The 17,832-nt window shown below is 49.8% G+C and overlaps 1 protein-coding gene across 1 annotated transcript in view; it reads left to right on the forward strand.

The window, feature by feature from the left end:
- Positions 1–17,832, forward strand: part of LOC144110506 (A disintegrin and metalloproteinase with thrombospondin motifs 18-like) — a 156,778-nt gene that overhangs the window by 117,304 nt on the left and 21,642 nt on the right. The window contains exons 2-13 of the mRNA XM_077643481.1: positions 615–687; positions 983–1,161; positions 2,549–2,737; positions 5,764–5,923; positions 7,158–7,450; positions 9,402–9,488; positions 11,478–11,602; positions 12,304–12,356; positions 13,564–13,669; positions 14,538–14,841; positions 15,668–15,769; positions 17,487–17,674. Coding sequence (XP_077499607.1) covers positions 615–687; positions 983–1,161; positions 2,549–2,737; positions 5,764–5,923; positions 7,158–7,450; positions 9,402–9,488; positions 11,478–11,602; positions 12,304–12,356; positions 13,564–13,669; positions 14,538–14,841; positions 15,668–15,769; positions 17,487–17,674 — 1,859 coding nt within the window. The remainder of the gene's footprint in view (positions 1–614; positions 688–982; positions 1,162–2,548; positions 2,738–5,763; positions 5,924–7,157; positions 7,451–9,401; positions 9,489–11,477; positions 11,603–12,303; positions 12,357–13,563; positions 13,670–14,537; positions 14,842–15,667; positions 15,770–17,486; positions 17,675–17,832) is intronic.

A 17,832-nucleotide genomic window follows, 5' to 3' on the forward strand; every position in this document is an offset into this window, starting at 1 on the left:
ACATCCACTCTCGCCAGCACCAGCAGATTTTGTGCACTGCCTTGGCCACCTGGGGCACTCGGTGTTGCTGCAACATTGTGACTGTCTTGAAGTCCGGGCATAAAATGTAAATACCTATACGAAAAGCAAAGCCAGACACACCTTTCGTATTTTTTCAATATGTTTCAAACATTGTTGGCTGCATCTGTATTTTTTTCAGTGTTTTTGCTTTATGACATTGGACGGCACTGCAATCGCAGGTTCTCGAAGGCCGCGTCTTCTCCCCCAAGGCCCCTAGCGACAAAGGCGCAACATATGTTCTGTGTAGCTGCACTCCTTGCGCCTTTGGATGTAAGGACCTGATTCTCAAAGGCCTTTGCTGTGCCCGTGTGACAGGGGTATAACTTTGACAAATGGTTGCCTGCAATGCACGTACCTTCTACATTCGACCCATCACTCGCTGCTGGCTATAGGTCCAAGCAGTGTCTGCCTATTTCCTGTATTGCATCAAATATTAATAAACCAAAAAAAGAAAAAAACTGACGTCCGTGTAATATTGGTTGGCAAGGCGCGCCCGAGGAGCGCTTGTTGAATCCGCACCACTTTTCTTTTCTCCATCTTTCCTGTATACGCAGTTGGAGGCCCAGTTTATCAGTCAAGTGGTGGCCAAAGTAGAGAAGCTTCTCATGGTCGGGGCGGGAAACACAGGTAAGAATGCCGCCTGTTGTGGTCCTTCTAGATTCACCCAATAGATCTCTGCACTCTAAACACAAATACGCATATATGGGAGCAAATAGGGAGTAAGCTGTCCTCTACAAGGGAGTGTGCTCAAGGACAGCTTACTCCCTTATTACGCCTTTCTTCCGTGCTCGTCGCTGGCGTGATGGCGTCAGTACAGGGCATGGACACGGTGTAGATCAAACTGCAACGCTGCTGCTAACTGTGCGCGGCTGATTTTTCTCGTGTGTTAATGGTGTAACGTTACACTGGTGTGCCATCGCAGAGGCCCTGCAGTACGAGGTGTTTGAGCCGCACGTGGACCTGCGGCCCCCGACGCGGAAGCGGCGCCGGAAAAGGCGCCGACGGCGGCGACACCTGGAGGACGGGGGCGGAGGTGGCGGCGCCGACCTCAGCCTGGAACTGCCGGCCTTCGGGCAGACACTCAAGCTGGAGCTGGGACAGGTATTTGCCCGGCGAATGAGACGGAGCCAGTTGACGGTCAATGCGAAACTATCACCTGGAGCTAGATATATAATTCCACCAAGAGAAAGAAGGAGGGACCACGTTATTTAGGGACTCATACTAAGCATCCAGTATGTCCATATAGCTCGCCGCACCAAAGCTAGTTGGTTGTCCCATATGTACGACGCCAGCTAAGCAACTTAGGATTGAAGAGGAGGGTTGCGGAAGTGCTGGGATCTTATGGCCACGGAACAGTGGTAGAGGCAATGATGTAGGTATACGCACACAGGGAGGGGGGGGGGGTCGGTGCGGGTGCTGTAGAGGTACAGTTTCGAGGGGTTAAAGAGAGGTTTGAGTATTTCAGAGCATGTGTGGCTGCCACACGGTAACACGGGGGTGAGGCGGTCGTAACTGAGCTTTGTCGTAACCTGAGTGCCGCCATATTGTTCGCTAAGCCACTGTGTGCTCCTGTCTTCGGCGCAGTGGATTAGTAGCGCCAGATGAAATAAGCAGTCCAGCGACCAATACCGCGGCGCTCTGCATGGTTGGAAAGGTCTGTAGCAAGAAAATCCATGATAGAAACGTCTTACAGCGCATACGCGTAGGCGTAAACATATTTCGACCTAAATGGCTCATCGTGTGAAGGCACGAAAAGACAAAAAGAAGAGGGGAAAATTTGTTTGAAAAAAGAATAATTGAATAATTGTTTTTTTTGGGGGGGAAAGGAAATGGCGCAGTATCTGTCTCATATATCGTTGGACACCTGAACCGCGCCGCAAGGGAAGTGTAAAGGAGGGAGTGAAAGAAGAAAGGAAGAGAGAGGTGCCGTAGTGGAGGGCTCCGGAATAATTTCGACCACCTGGGGATCTTTAACGTGCGCTGACATCGCACAGCACACGGGCGCCTTAGCGTTTGAAAAAAGAGGAAAACTTATTTTTCACCAAATCCGGCGAAAAATAAGTTTTCCTCTTTTTTCAAACGCTAAGGCGCCCGTGTGCTGTGCGATGTCAGCGCACGTTAAAGAACCCCAGGTGGTCGAAATTATTCCGGAGCCCTCCACTACGGCACCTCTCTCTTCCTTTCTTCTTTCACTCCCTCCTTTACACTTCCCTTGCGGCGCGGTTCAGGTGTCCAACGATATATGAGACAGATACTGCGCCATTTCCTTTCCGCCCAAAACCAATTATTATTATTATTATTAATCCGGCGTGAGCTCAGTATCCAGCAACAGTTTAGTGTGTTTAACCAGATGTTCCTGGTATGTGCGTAATAGGAGATGAGGAGGAGTGAGAGAGATCATGAGTGTGTATCAATGGAAAAGAGTTTAGGCCGGTGTCGCGCTGGTTAGCGTAAACAACGGTTTCTGCCCTTCCCGTCCGCTGTGCAGAGCGAAGAGCTCATTTCCAGCCAGTTCCAACTGATTGAAGAAGACGCCTCTAATGGCAGCACCAGCAGGCGGCGGCGTCGCAGAGACGTCACTTCCGGCGTAGACCTTCCGGATGCCTCGTGCTTCTACCAGGGACGTGTCCGAGGCGTCCCCCAGAGCAAAGCGGCACTCTCAGTCTGCTCAGGCCTGGTAAGCTATAGCTTCAAATGAACTAATGAATGAATGAATGAATGAATGAATGAATGAATGAATGAATGAATGCACTTAGGCATAGTAAGCATGCTCCGATCGATCGTAAACTCATTTAACTATGCAAACGATCGATCAGTTGGTCGGTCAATCATGCAGCAACTCCACTACCCCAGCAGACGTAGTCGACCGTTCTTTTTGAGAACGGCATAAAAAGTTTTTATAGCCTTTCAAGATTAAATCAAGGACTTAACTCGCTTAACCGCAACTACTGCTAATAATTGGTTTTTTTGGGGGAAAGGAAATGGCGCAGTATCTGTGTCATATATCGTTGGACACCTGAACCGCGCCGTAAGGGAAGGGATAAAGGAGAAAGTGAAAGAAGAAAGGAAGAGAGAGGTGCCGTAGTGGAGGGCTCCGGAATAATTTCGACCACCTGGGGATCTTTAACGTGCACTGACATCGCACAGCACACGGGCGCCTTAGCGTTTTTCCTCCATAAAAACGCAGCCGCCGCGGCCGGGCTTGTTTTCTGTTCTGTGCCTTCTGTTAGCGACGTGTCACATTGTTATGCTTTTTTTCTCTGTTACAAGGCAAAATTGAAAATCGCATCAATTCTATGACAAACACAAACGCAATCTCGCCATTACAGCATAATCGCGGTGCAACATAAGCTACCTGGCCGAACAAAAAAAACTAACAATGAAGGTGAAAGTTAGGCACGTCCTTACTTCAGCCATTAAAAATTTAGACAGTTTGTGGAATAACGGTTTTACCCAGCCCACTGTAATTACCAGAGCTATAAATCTCGCACTGAACTAAAACTCACATCTTGTGAGTTAACGATTTCCTCGTCTCATTAGCAGAATCGGCTTCCGCGCTCCCTCTGAACGTTCGCTGCCCCACTCCTTCGGAAAGGTTGCCTCGTCTATTACGTCATCAGTCTCGGCCACTTTCTGACTGCGTGACGAAGAGCACGGAGCGCCAGTTAACGGAGTCGGCCTGTAAAAGCGTCGCGCACGTGTGCCATCCATCACTGAAGCAGCGGGGCATCTGGGAAAAGGACGCTAACGGCGCCAAGAGTGACGATGAGAACTGTGCTCCAAGAACCGAAATTAGCAAAGGCGGCGCAGAATTGTATGGTGCCTATCACTCTTAAGACGAATACGCCTACATGCACGTGAAAAGAGAGTAAGTTGTCTAGCGCACTTCACAGCTGGGCGCCCCACCCCAGCTGTTGTGTGCAAAGTGTTGTGCGCGTGTGCTTTTTTTTTAAAGCGAAATTTATTGCCCCAGGGCATCAATGATGGGTGAAGATGTGATGAATAATCTAAATGAATGGAAAAAGGTTAGCTGATTTGATGAAGTCCAGTAGAGAACGAGGGTACGGTCCCTGCGTCCAGGCAATGTATGAGAAGGGTTGCTTGGTGAAAGACCTGCTACCATCAGGTGCCGGATCCTTGTAGGCTTGAGAGCTGGGCAGTCCCACAGTAAGTGATGAATGTCGGCCTCAATGTCCTCGTGTTTACGTACCGGAAAACCTGGCCGAGGAAACAATTCTCGGTACTGAGGCCACTTCCGAGTGATGGCTGGTGTGACGGCAACCCCGACCCGGATCCTCCTAAGCGGATCATCCTAAGTGTTTTTATTTTTATTTTTCCTCCTTGACTGTACACGCGCACAACCTGGACAACTTTATTGTTTCTCTTTGTAAATAGTGTATATATGGCCACTCCCTATGTACTTTCTTGCTGTCCCCTCACCTCTTTCATTTTACTTCTTCATACTGCCTTCTATCGTTTATTTCCGCTGCCCCAGCTCACGTGCCGCCGCCACAGTGATGGCAGATGCCGGGGTTAGCAAAAATCTTTTAACTTCCTTCTTATTATATTTTTATGATTAAACGCTTACTACTTACTCCTGCTAGTGCACTCCCTTTTACAAAAGGAAGTGCGTTAGAGGACAACGTACTTCCTTTTTACTCATGGGGTTCTTTAACGTGCACTGACATCACACAGTATAAGGTATGGAACAATACGGTGCGGTATTGTACGATATGGTACGGCATGCTACGGTACGGTACGGTGCGGTACAGTATGGTATGGTACGTTACGGTATGGCATTTGTGTTCAACGTCCCAAGCTGAAAGTGGAATAAGGTAGACGACGTAGTATAGCAATGAAGGGGTGCTGCACGATCATTCTGTACGAACATGGGATCCTAATCAACACCCACTGGGATTCCAGGAATTTTCTTTAATAAGTCTGCCAGCGTCGCATAATGGGCATTTTTTTTGTTTTTAGAGAAAGGAAATGGCGCAGTACCTGTCTCACATATCGGCGGACACCTGAACCGCGCCGTAAGGAAAGGGATAAAGGAGGGGGTGAAGGAAGAAAGAGGTGCCGTATTGGAGGGCTCCGGAATAATTTCGACCACCTGGGGATCTTTAACGTGCACTGACATCGCACAGCACACGGGCGCATTACTGCGTTTCGCCTCCATCGAAACCCGGCCGCGGCTGCAGCGTTTCGATGGAGGCAAAACGCAAATAATGGGCACCCGTCAGCATATCTCTGTGAAGTTGACGCTGCGCTTACGGCCTACACAGATGGAGTGTATACTTCGATCGTTTCATACATCAGGTGCAACGCTATCAAAGCTAGCGTTCTTGTTTGCGCTGCATGCATCCGCGACAAAAAAGTAGTGCGCTGCTTGTGGCGAGCGAAACATATTAAAGGCTTTGCCTGCATGCTTAATACACACATCATTTGTCATCTGCTTGATTAAATGCACTCTTACTGCTGACAACAAGCTGTCGCTTTCTCGTGCCTTAGACCATTGGGCGACAGAACAAGCGCGGAGTAACACGCCTCCCTTTATTTTTTCCGTACGGACTATTTCCGTACCTTTCACAGCGTTGCACCTATGTATGAAACAGAGTATAGTCACTTCGACATATGTTCAGACAATTTCCGCATTCGTAACGTCCTAAGTCAGCTCAGGTGGCGCTGCCGTCGTTCTCGCAGCGCGGCCTCATCGAGCTGCCGGACGCGACGTTCTTCGTGTACCCGGTGTACCCGCTGGCGAGCAACGGGCGTCGGGGGAACGCCGCAGCGACGAACGCCACATCTTCGCCGCACATCCTGGCCAGGGCGGACAGGCACAGGCCGCTCAACTGCGGACACTGTGAGTTCACCCGCACGTCTGTGCAGGGCCATCCAAGTGGCTCACTTTAACGACCGCTTTACTGCAGGTGCAGGCCGAGCGCCAGTTTGATCTATAAACCAGGCTGACGGTAGAAAAGGACAGAGAGTGCTGCTTTATTGCCGTCATAATACCCCACCTTGAGGGCTGAAATAATGGAACTTGCACGCGCAGCGAGTGTCTAACGCGGAATGCACCAAGTATCGAGCACGACGAGACCCCGTATTTTCGGGGTAAGCAAGAAATGAAAAATAAAGAGAGATGAATTCGTTGTATGCAAATTATAGTTTAAAACAATAAATACCATCGAAGTTGTACAGGTGAAGCCATAGGCCACTGGGTCTATATATGCTGTTCAACGCATTTAATTACTATTCGTCTCAGGAGACAAGGCGCCGCCAAGGCGGAATCCACAGCGGCTTCACTTATTTTGCCATCTTCGCAGTTCAAGCTTGGCTTGCTTTTTTCACAGCTCCCTCTGGACATGACTGTCGAAACAGCATGCGACGTCACATGCGAAACAGCATGGCGTCCGTCAAATCCTGGGTTTCCTTGGCACGTTAAACCGCAATAAACGAAACGTAAACAAAATCATATATTCAGTCTGTAGACCTATAGATTTATAGCCACACACTTTTAGTAAACTTTTGACAATAGACAGTCTATAGAACGTGAATAGACAAAAAGGTAATATCTATAGGAAAGTAATGTGGTCTATAAGAAGTTTATAGACTGCCTGTAGACCACTTTTATAAAGGTATCGCGGTCCCACGACGCTATACCGCACGCCGCCAGTGCGCGCAGCTGGCCGGCACCTGGCGCCATCTAGCGCCCTCAGAGCGATCTGCGCATGCGCAGTGGCTCTCCGCGGAGCGGCCGCGGATCGCGGCAAATGCGCGCAGCTGGCCGGCACCTGGCCGGCCGGCCAGCTGGCCGGCCATCTGGCGCCCTCAGGGCGATCTGCGCATGCGCAGTGGCTCTCCGCGGAGCGGCCGCAGATCGCGGCAAGTGCGCGCAGCTGGCCGGCACCTGGCGCCATCTGGCGGCCTCAGGCAATACCACCTAGATAACTAGCTAGTCTAGGTGGTATTGCCTCAGGGCGATCTGCGCATGCGCAGTGGCTCTCCGCGGAGCGGTCGCGGAACGCGCTACGCTCAATCTCTCTAACAAGCCGGGGAAGTATCGACGGTCGCCTCAACGGACTCCTCGCGCGCAGGCGAGCGCGGTTTGCGGCGGCCGGACAACGGTACGCGGGCGGCCCGGGTCCCCGACGGCGACTGGAAGTGGCGCCGGAGGCGGAGGACCAGGAACCGGCGCCGGGTGGGGCCAGTGGCGGCGACCAACAACCGCCGAAGGAACCCTCGCGGCGGAGAGGTGGGCAAGGGCGAGGCCCTGGTCGAGACGGCCGTGTTCGTGGACCAGGCGCTGTACCAGGCCATGGCCAGGGCCTTCCCGGGGGACGACGCCGACCGCGAGCTGGTCACCTACGTGCTCACCATCATGAACGCGGTGCGTGTGCCTCTATTATCTATCTTAGAAAAAATTAATGATTACCGACAGCCCATAGGTTTGGAACGATGTCCAACGTTACTTCTCATTGGCCTGGTGGTCTTAACGGGCTCTGAAATTTTTACACGGGAGTTTTTGTACTCGACCGACAGCGATATCCAACTGCCACTGCCACATATCGAGCCTGCAATCTCTTACTTAATAATTAGATTAACGACATATTACTTAATAATTAGATGAACGACATAGCCACGAAACACATCAGGAGGTGTTATGTGGTCTAATATCCAAGACCAGGCAGGGATGCGAACATATTCGAAACGCCTTAAATTTTATTCATTTTTTTAAGTTAGTTTGGCGGCAGGCTAGCATGGAGTGTTAACGCAACAAACCTAGAAGGAATAATTCAAGACCCGGCAAAAATAAATGACAAAATTCCCGGAGCATCCATCTTGGGAACTCAAAAAATGCACCTGTGCGGAACAATGAACGCATGCACAAAAATGTGCTGAAGCCTGAAGGAGAGAGCACTTTGCTAGGACGGCTATTTGGTCATTGGCCTCATTGTATATCCTCTCCTTTCTTGTCTGTCGCCGCTGCGCGCTGCTCCGTAGCTATGAATGAGAGAGCACTTGCCGTGGAACTCTCTTGCAGGAGATTCTCAATCTCTATAGTGGAGACACTGGCAGTGCGAAATGACTCCGCAAAGTGCACAGATTTCGTGATGCAGAATGAGCGAAAATTAACGCAAGCCTAGACAATGCCTGGGTTGTGACAGGACAAGGAGCCCATTGAGGCCTTGCCGGAGCATTTCCGACTCAGTGACGTCAGTTCCGGTTGACGCTGCCTGTTTCGAGAACGTCACGCTTGATCAGTCATGACGAGTCATAAGATGACATGACCACACAGCACATATGCTTGCACTACACATCGCACATACGCACGCAGTCGCCATACACACGAGACAACGGCGTTAATTAATAATAATAATAATAGTAATAATAATAATAATAATAATAATAATAATAATAATAATAATAATAATAATTGGTTTTGGGTGAAAGGAAATGGCGCAGTATCTGTCTCATATATCGGTGGACACCCGAACCGCGCCTTAAGGGAAGGGATAAAGGAGGGAGTGAAAGAAGAAAGGAAGAGGGAGGTGCCGTAGTGGAGGGCTCCGGAATAATTTCGACCACCTGGGGATCTTTAACGTGCACTGACATCGCACAGCACACGGGCGCCTTGGCGTTTTTCCTCCATAAAAACGCAGCCGCCGCAGTCGGGTTCGGGCCCGGGAACTCCGGATCAGTAGTCGAGCGCCCTAACCACTGAGCCACCGCGGCGGGCGTTAATTGCGCAAATGAATAAATTAATCATGATTTATCATTATATGTCACGATCATGGACCACAATATTTCACAACTCACGTCTACCCATACACCATGATAACCATACGTGTCATAATGACCAGCACAGTGTAACACGAATGAACGCCACGGGACGACGAGCTCCTTACACCATATCGCATAAAAACTTTTCTTTAATTGGTTTTTGGGGAAAGGAAATGGCGCAGTATCTGTCTCATATATCGCTGGACACCTGAACCGCGCCGTAAGGGAAGGGATAAACGAGGGAGTGAAAGAAGAAAGGAAGGAAGAGGTGCCGTAGTGGAGGGCTCCGGAATAATTTCGACCATTTGGGAATCTTTAACGTGCACTGACATCGCATAGCACACGGGCGCCTTTAGCGTTTTGCCTCCATAAAAACGCAGCCGCCGCGGTCGGGTTCGAAACCGGGAACTCCGGATCAGTAGCCGAGCGCCCTAACCACTGAGCCACCGCGGCGGGTTCACATAAAAACTTCGTCGTGTGCGCAAGACTGTGTAGCGACGGACGAAGAAAGCAGCGTCTTATATCTTGAAACATATTTACTTCTATTCATTTTGCAGGTACAAATGCTCTTCAAACACGAATCTTTGGGGAGGAACATCGACGTTACTGTCGTTGAGCTGGAGATCTTGAAGCTGCAACCTAGGGTGAGCTCCTCCCTTTGTATATCGTATTGACTGTAGATATATCTGTACAGTTCGTACTCGACCGGGCATTGAACGACTTCGCCCTCAGAAAAACCAAAACATCCGCCCTTCTAAATGACTGTTGGATCACTTCAGTGACACGTCAATAGAGGCTGCTGAAAATTTCTTGACTGTTCACAACATTTCAGTAACGAGCAGCCTTTCTTACTTTGTTTTAATTCAGATTATCTATTAGGCACACCTGCCCAACAGTTGGAACCGCATAAAATGAACTAACAGTGATAATATCGTGGCTGTTGCACGACTCACGGGACCTGAAATCGTCTGTTACGTTACAGCCGTCGTACGGCCGTTGAAACCGAAGCCAAAATGAAAGGAGAAAAAAAATTATAAATTATTCGGCTGGCGTAGGTTGCTGCTAGGTTGTGACTGATATGCACTACTGTCTCGCGCACCATGCATTCAAAAGAAAAAAAAACGCATCCAGAAGTTTGGTACAGAAATATATATATATAAAAGCGGCACATTTATAAGAATGTGATTGCTGTAAAAATACTGTTAGCAAATAAGGCTGACTTCTCAACAGCTCAAAAGGGATAAAGAACGTCTCAAAAAGATATATTGTCGCATATACAGCTCTTGCTGCAAAAGCAATAAAAATCTCTCTCTAGATCCTATCACGGCATTATAGGATTAACCCTGTAACGCCCTGTATCCACGTGCCTGTAACCGGCCACTCCATATTCAGCGCTACCAGAAGATTAACGCTTCCCTCAAAGCAAGCACCGTATGCGCGGCATGATAACTTGTAAGTGCGAAGCTTTTCCATCGGTGGAACAAGCCAGTTACCCCAGCAGCACAGCTAATCGGCCCAATATTGGATAGGGATTGGCAGAGGCCGGTCCTACAAGGGACCAGAGTGAAACCACGCATTTCCAATAATGAGCGGATTAAATTTATCGTTTTTATGGACTGGGTATCCTGTTTATGCGGTTGTATTTGGGTGGAAAGCGGAATAAGGCGGGTGTATTTAGCGGTACAGAAATGCAACCGAATCAGTACGTCGAACCTTTGGTGGATTTGCAGCGCAAACACGAAATGGTAGACGAATAAGGAACGCTGGTCTAATAGAATACGCCACAATTATTACCGTACACTCTAAACACGAATACGCCAATATGGGAGTAAAAAACGAGTGGGCAGTGCGGTAGAGGACTGCCTACTCCAATTTTACTCATTTCTGTTTAGAAAGTGAGGTGTAACGAGCAAATGGAAAAGTAGTGTCAGAAGAGCGTGCGCTCATAAGTTCATGATGAATACAAGGGCACTGGACGCCTGGAGAACCACATTAGATCACGTCTGAGCTGCTGGTCACGCGGACGCGAACTCCGGAACGTCGGTCACAACGAGTCGCCCCGAAGGAATACAGTTTTCACTGAGTGTGCTCGGGGACACAGAGAAAGCAAATGAATATGCCGCTAGGCATTTGGCAGCTAGGCGCGTGTATTGGGCAGATGACTATATATCACGCGTGGAACGCCACAGTGTAGGATGGGTGGTACGTTCCACGTGCAGGGCCGTCCACCCTTAAGGTGAACACCCAAGTGCGTGGCCGGAGCGCCAGTGCGTCCGACGTGTCCACGCGCTCGCGTGTTCACCTTAAGAATATACGATCCTGTATGCACTCTTGCACTGCGAAAGCAGTGGACGCGTGCACTCAGTCTGATAAGCAGATGATTAACCCTCGCGGGATACTCAGGAACCAGATTGGTACACTGGAACTGTCTATCACAGCGACGGAATCCGTGTATCCACACTATGATTACACAGATACGCATGCCCCTTCGTCACAGGGCGCGAGGAGGGATTGGCTGCTGAGACAGTACCAGACAGGTACAGGACACTGTTCACAATGAGAACCTTAAGATGTCACCTTGTATCATTCCCCCCCCCCCCCCGACCGATGGTAATGGTGGTGTCCGGGTGCAGGACCTGACTCCGTCGGAGAACATCGACACGTACCTGACCAACTTCTGCGTCTGGCAGCACCAGAGGAGGAGGACCGCATCCGCCCAGGGCACGCCCCGATGGGACCACGCCCTGCTCCTCTCAGGGTATGCCGCCACCCCTGTCCGTCCCGTAGATCGCCTCACAGTTTCTCTGGACGGGCGCCGCGATCTTGGCAACGCCGGCCTGCCAATTGCGAAACGTTTGCACCGGCAGCTAAGCCTAGGGCCACCGCATCCTTTATGTACTCGACCGTATCTTTCAAATCATGTTTCCCTTTCTTCAAAAGCTCGACGCATTCTAATCAGCCCACAACCCTCCTTGTAAGGTAATTTTGTACTAGCTCATTGTTAAGTGCTCTTGATGAGTACGCTGTGAATTCTGGCTAGATAACCCTCTGATGTCCTCTTTCCTCTTGTCCAGACCGACCTGGTGGGTAAAGGCAATAGATATGGACTTAATGCCTCTTTCAGTCAGTCGATAGTCAGCAAGCATACATTTCGTGAACTGACAGCTCGCTTCAGTTGGCTGCAGTGTGCCCCATAATGATTTCTTGCACAGTCTATCCGTAGCATACGCCATCTTGTAGATGAAGCAACGCTGCCAAGCTGCAAGTCCGTTTAGAACAACCAACTAAACCCACCACAAAACGGAGCCACAAACCCCTCAAGAAACGAAGCGATTCAGCAGGTTTTCTTCTGGTAATGGAGTGGAATGGTGACGATATATCCTCGGCGTGTGGTGGTCGGTACTGATACTGTGGTGTGGAAGTATTGATGTGATTCTGATTCACCTCGCCGCCTTCCAGGATCAACATGTTCGTCGTGGACGAGAAAGGCCTCAGAAAAAGGCACGTCGTCGGTGAGTCCCCTTTCTGGTCCCTACTACGCAGAATTAAGTCTCGTTCGCGACGAAATGCAGCAGAGATTCGTGGTGCAGACCAACACCGATATGTGACGTAAGCAAGATGTGAAGGCACTGCTGTCGCCGAGTGCGGAGTAACAGCTAAGAATGCATGTAAACAAATGTTTTCGAAGTAGTTGTCCGATCTCACTGTGCGCCTGGAAAGTCGCCCATCAGCGAACGAAAGCCGAATACATCCTTGAACAGTATTTTCAAGTATTGGACATGATTTTAAAATAGATGTATTTTTCAATGATCACAATATGTGTGTGCCGGAGATACCACCGGTTGCGGGTACCAGGGCGGCCGTGCAGCCAATAGAAACAGATGCAAACAATACTTTCAGAGATAATTTCTTCTTTTCTCAAAACAAGTACGAAGGCGGTCGTTCGTTAATAGCTGGCGAGTACTTTGGAGAAGAGCATGACAAAGTATGCAACGCCGTATCGAGGCTGACGTCTTTTTAAAAAAACATGATGAATGTGCTTTGTGATGCCGAACATGCCGTCCGCAACTTCTAGGAGCTCTATCAGCTGTATGTTTCTATACAAATAGGAGAGGCTTCTCGTTTAGTCGGACATGCTGCTGAGTGCGTCACATTCCCTCGCAAATACAGCCGTTAAAACTAGACAGCCTAAACAACACACCGCGCACCATAGCAGACGACCCAGCCGGCTTCGTCGTCTGCGAGCGTCCTCTATATTGGTTGGTCCATAGGGCATGTGGAGAAGAGACTTGCAGATAGTTCGTCGCATTATCGCGCTGATAACTAAAGACAGTAGTAACAAGTGGCAAAGGGCTACAGGCAGTCGGAACTGTGCTCTGGCAAATCGCTCATCCGCGACAAATTTTCGCTGATTAATGGGTTTCGCGAGTAAAAGATACACTGTGAGCTATTAGAAACGTCATGTAGAGGCCACTGGATTAGCCCGTACCGCCTGCGGTTCTTTAACAAGCATCGAGTCCTAAGTAAACAAGCGCATTTGCATTTTATCGTTATCAAAATGTGGCTGTCGCGGCCAGGATTGAAATGAGGGGTTGAACTCTCCTGGGGGCTTCAAAGCATCTGTGAGGCGGCAGCCCAGACGTCTCTTAACTCTACCATAGACACCAGTCTTCGCCGACCAGTAAAGGTTGTTAACAGTTCTTGTAACTGCACTTGCAGGACTCGCCCCGGTGAGCGGTATGTGCAACTCGCTCAACAGCTGCACCATCAGCGAGGGCACCAGTTTCCAGAGCGTCTACGTGGCCAGCCACGAGATGGGACACAGGTGCGATCTTCCTCCGCAACGAATGCGCGGGAACACTCCGCAATCCGCCCTGCCAGAATGTTCTAACTTCTTTCACTTCCTCTCCCACTCTTCTTCGTCTCCATTAAGCCTTGAAAAGTAGAGATGAACGGGAGACATATTAAGAAGTCCAAGCGTTGCGCTTTCCTTATAAGATGTGCTTATAAGGACATCTTCACTAATGGCGCGGTTCAGGTGTCTCCAACAAAGCCTTCCGTTTACTCATGGCCATCTCCTCCTGTGTGTTACCATCATGAAGAGAATGAAGACCCCAGTCAAACAAACCGATGCCCAGTATATCATTGAAACCGGGAGATTTTTGTGTTAACTTCCCGATGCCTTTACTTTCCTCTCAAAACTATTTTCTTTCTGATTAATTATTTAATATTTAGTTATTCTACTCGCACCGCTTTGTTTCCTTGATTTCCATTCCGATTTCCTCAACCTCTCTCAAAATTCGTGATTTTATTTTTCTCTCAGAGTCCTCTCAATTTATGAGCCGCTTGAGATAAACCTGGATGAGATTTTCTGTTTGAATCCAAACCCTGGCCAATCCCCACCGTGGGTATGTGTCATCGTATTTGAGGCAACAACAACAACAATGCCCAGTGGCCACTTGACGAAAGGAGCAGAGTAAAGGGACGAATTGACAAATGGCAGACTATGGGACATGTATAGCAAGCACACTCACTAACTTTCGCAGAATATTTGCCCCTCGACTCTGCTGGCTTCCAAGTGCTGCGTTGGGGTTAGAGCGGCTCTATCCGACAGAGAGTACTATCATCACGGTCCCAAGGACTATATCGCAGCGCGCATCAAGGAGGGCACTCTTTTCTCCGCATGTCCTCAGCCTGGGCATGGAGCACGATGGCGCCCAGGATGGCAACCCGTGCGACGTGGACAACTACGTCATGTCCCCGACGCTGGGCGCCGGCAAGACGAGCTGGTCCACGTGCTCGCGCCAGTATGTGGCCAAGTTCCTGCGGCTACCCGCGGCCGCCTGCGTCTTCCAGCGGGGCAGCCGTGAGCGGGACGTGGACCTGCTTGCCGCCAAGAAGGGCCCGCTGCTGCCCGGAGAGATCTTCTCGGCCGACCGCCAGTGCGCGCTGAGATTCGGCTCGGCTAGCCGCCGCACCACCCACCAGCCTCTGCAGGCGAGTCTCATCCACCCTCCAGCATTTACAAGAGCGAGTGGACGGGCCAGTTGGTTCTGCATCTCCCCTTGTCCTTGTGCCTTGCGCTGTACTTAGCCTTCAGCATTGTTCACCTTCTGGACTTTACTTGGTACATGGTTTACAAATGGCGGAATAAACAATAACACAAAACTAGTCATTTTTTCCCGCTGGGTATCTAGTGGAAATCAAGGGGAGGCAATGGACTTGTGCCTTCTCAATGTGGAAAAAAAAGGCTTTAATAACATGAAAGTGGAGTTGCCGGCTTGAGGAAAAGGTATTCGGCCTGGAACTTCTAGGCAGTAAAGTGTTTAACGTTTTGCTGCCGGCCAGAAATCACCTATGAGACGGAAACTTGGAGGTGAACAAGAAGGCTTGAACTCTTGGCTGAAGACAGCGCAGCGAGTTAAGGAGAGGAAAAGCGATAAGGGTAACCTCGAGAGCCAAATGAGTGCGGATTAGAGAAGCCGATTCGAGTATTTGTTTACAATATACTGCTAGCCTCACGCAAAAGGTTGTTGGAGGATAGACAAGGTAAACAAAAAATAATATGCGCAGTGTAGTTTCTGTGTACAAAGAAGCAGAAAGAAAACTCAGGTTGCAAAATACCTAGTGTTAAAAGGAAGGTAACGCCGCGATACGTTCGCACCAGTTAAAAACATGAGATGAAACACTCGTACATTTCTTTAGCGCTGAATATAACCAAAAGGAAAATAAATTACGCATGCTGTATCCATAGCGCACTCGCATCCACTTCACCGTGAACACCCATGAATGTGGTTCGACCTCTTGTTGTGTACCTCCGCAGGACATCTGTCGAATGCTGCGCTGTGAGATGAACCGCGGGATCACGCCCGTCTCGTTCGCGGCCCACCCGGCCCTCGAGGGAACGCCCTGCGCCGACAACATGGTAACAGCGCCGACTCTCTGCGACACCTATACTGTATACACCCAGTACTGTGGGCCGCGCACTTGGAGTTTGCCCCACGCATGTCCTCGCGAAAACTTCCGTGCAGTGATGTTACATTCGGGGAACGCTCCCTTCTTCAGAGAATTTGAAGAGCAAAATTTGGCAAAATGGGAATTTTTGCGGAGTTTCAGAGAATTTCAGGGCCTTAAAAGGAGTATTTGGGGTCTAATTGAGGTAATTTGCGGTTGCGGCATCGAAAAGCGCAGCTTCTGTGACGAATTCAGACAACACACCACTGGTGTACAGGGAAACGTCAAACCGCGGTGTGACGTTCCCGTGCCACACTCGTAAATAAAGAAGTGCGTTTTTAGTTCTTTTCGGGGGTAAACCTACTGACACCTCCGGAAATGGTTTTTGGTTACGCCGTCGCCGGAGAACTAAATGCCTACGCTGTAAAAAAGCTGTCATCGGGCTAGATTTATGCCCCAAATAGCCCCAACAACAAGTTCTCTTAGTAGTATTAATAGTGGTTTGTTGAAATAATATCAAAAAGGAAGGAAAAGATAATTGCTAGCCCCGGCATCCACCATTGCTATACAGGAAGCGCCTGAGCTGGGGCACCGGAAATAAAGGGATATAGCAGGCAGACTGGAGAAATGAAATGAAAGAGGTGAGGGGACAGCCAGAAAGGGTAGGGGGAGAGAGGTACTATATACATGTGTTATGTACATATGTACAGGTCGGGCGCGTGGGATGTTTTTTTTTAATTTTTTAATTGGCTTTTGGGGAAAGGAAATGGCGCAGTATCTGTCTCATATATCGTTTGACACCTGAACTGCACCGTAAGGGAAGGGATAAAGGAGGGAGTGAAAGAAGAAAGGAAGAAAGAGGTGCCGTAGTGGAGGGCTCCGGAATAATTTCGACCACCTGGGGACCTATAACGTGCACTGACATCGCACAGCACACGGGCGCCTTAGCGTTTTGCCTCCATGAAAACGCAGCCGCCGCGGTCGGGTGCGTTTTTATGGAGGCAAAACGCTAAGGCGCCCGTGTGCTTTGCGTGGAATGTCCATAATCAAAAAGGAGAGCCAAGTTCTCTCATGCATTTTGGCCAAGTGACCCGCCAGGGGCCTTTAAGGATCGAACAAATGAGGATGAATGATGAGTAGTCTGCGCGGGACTACTGCAAACGGCGAAGAGCGCCGTGGGGAGCGCAGCCTGGAACTTCACCCGGAAAGCAACACCCCTGGCATCCAGTTTCCTCCACGAAACAGGGTGGATACCAATGGAAAAAAAGGAACGGTATGCGACTGGCAGAGGGTCAGCTGGGAAGGACAGATTAGAAAATTTGGCGGGGTAAGGCAGCCGCAACTCGCCCAGGCCAGAGGCAACCGAAGATATACGGGAGAGGCCCTCGCCTATACACTCTGAACAGAAAGGTGTAAAAATGGAGTAAGCTGTCCTCTACACTCTAAACACAAATACACCAATGTGGGTGTAAAAAGGAGTAAACTGTACTCTAGCGCACACCCTTTTATAAAAGGGTGTGCGCTAGAGGACAGTTTTACTCCCTTTGTTTAGAGTGTACAGCACACCCTTTCATAAAAGGGTGCGCGCTAGAGGACAGTTTACACCCTTTCTACTCCCATATAGGTGTATTCCTGCTTAGAGTGTACAATGGACGTCACGTGGTTGATGACGACGATGGCGGTCGCAGTGGTGCCGCGGCGGCTACTGCGTCGCCCGGCGCGACGAGCTGGAGCGGAGGCGCTCTCGCGACCCTCCCGTGGACGGCGGATGGGGTTCCTGGTCGGCGTTCGGCACCTGCCGGTCGGACTGCGTGGCACGCGGGGACTACGCCTACGTGGGTGTCAAGGTGTCCCGCCGCCGCTGCGACAGACCCAGGTATGCGAGTTTCGTCTATATGCGCTTACTTCGCTCTCAGTCATCGCCATAAACCGTTTCCACACACAACGCCCACTTACTCTCACAGACAGGAGTTTATAGTGTGTCTGTACTAAAGATCCGTGCATGACGTGCGATGCTACTAAAGCTAGCATTGG

The sequence above is a fragment of the Amblyomma americanum genome, chromosome 11, assembly GCF_052857255.1.
Source record: "Amblyomma americanum isolate KBUSLIRL-KWMA chromosome 11, ASM5285725v1, whole genome shotgun sequence".
NCBI classification, from domain to species: domain Eukaryota; kingdom Metazoa; phylum Arthropoda; class Arachnida; order Ixodida; family Ixodidae; genus Amblyomma; species Amblyomma americanum.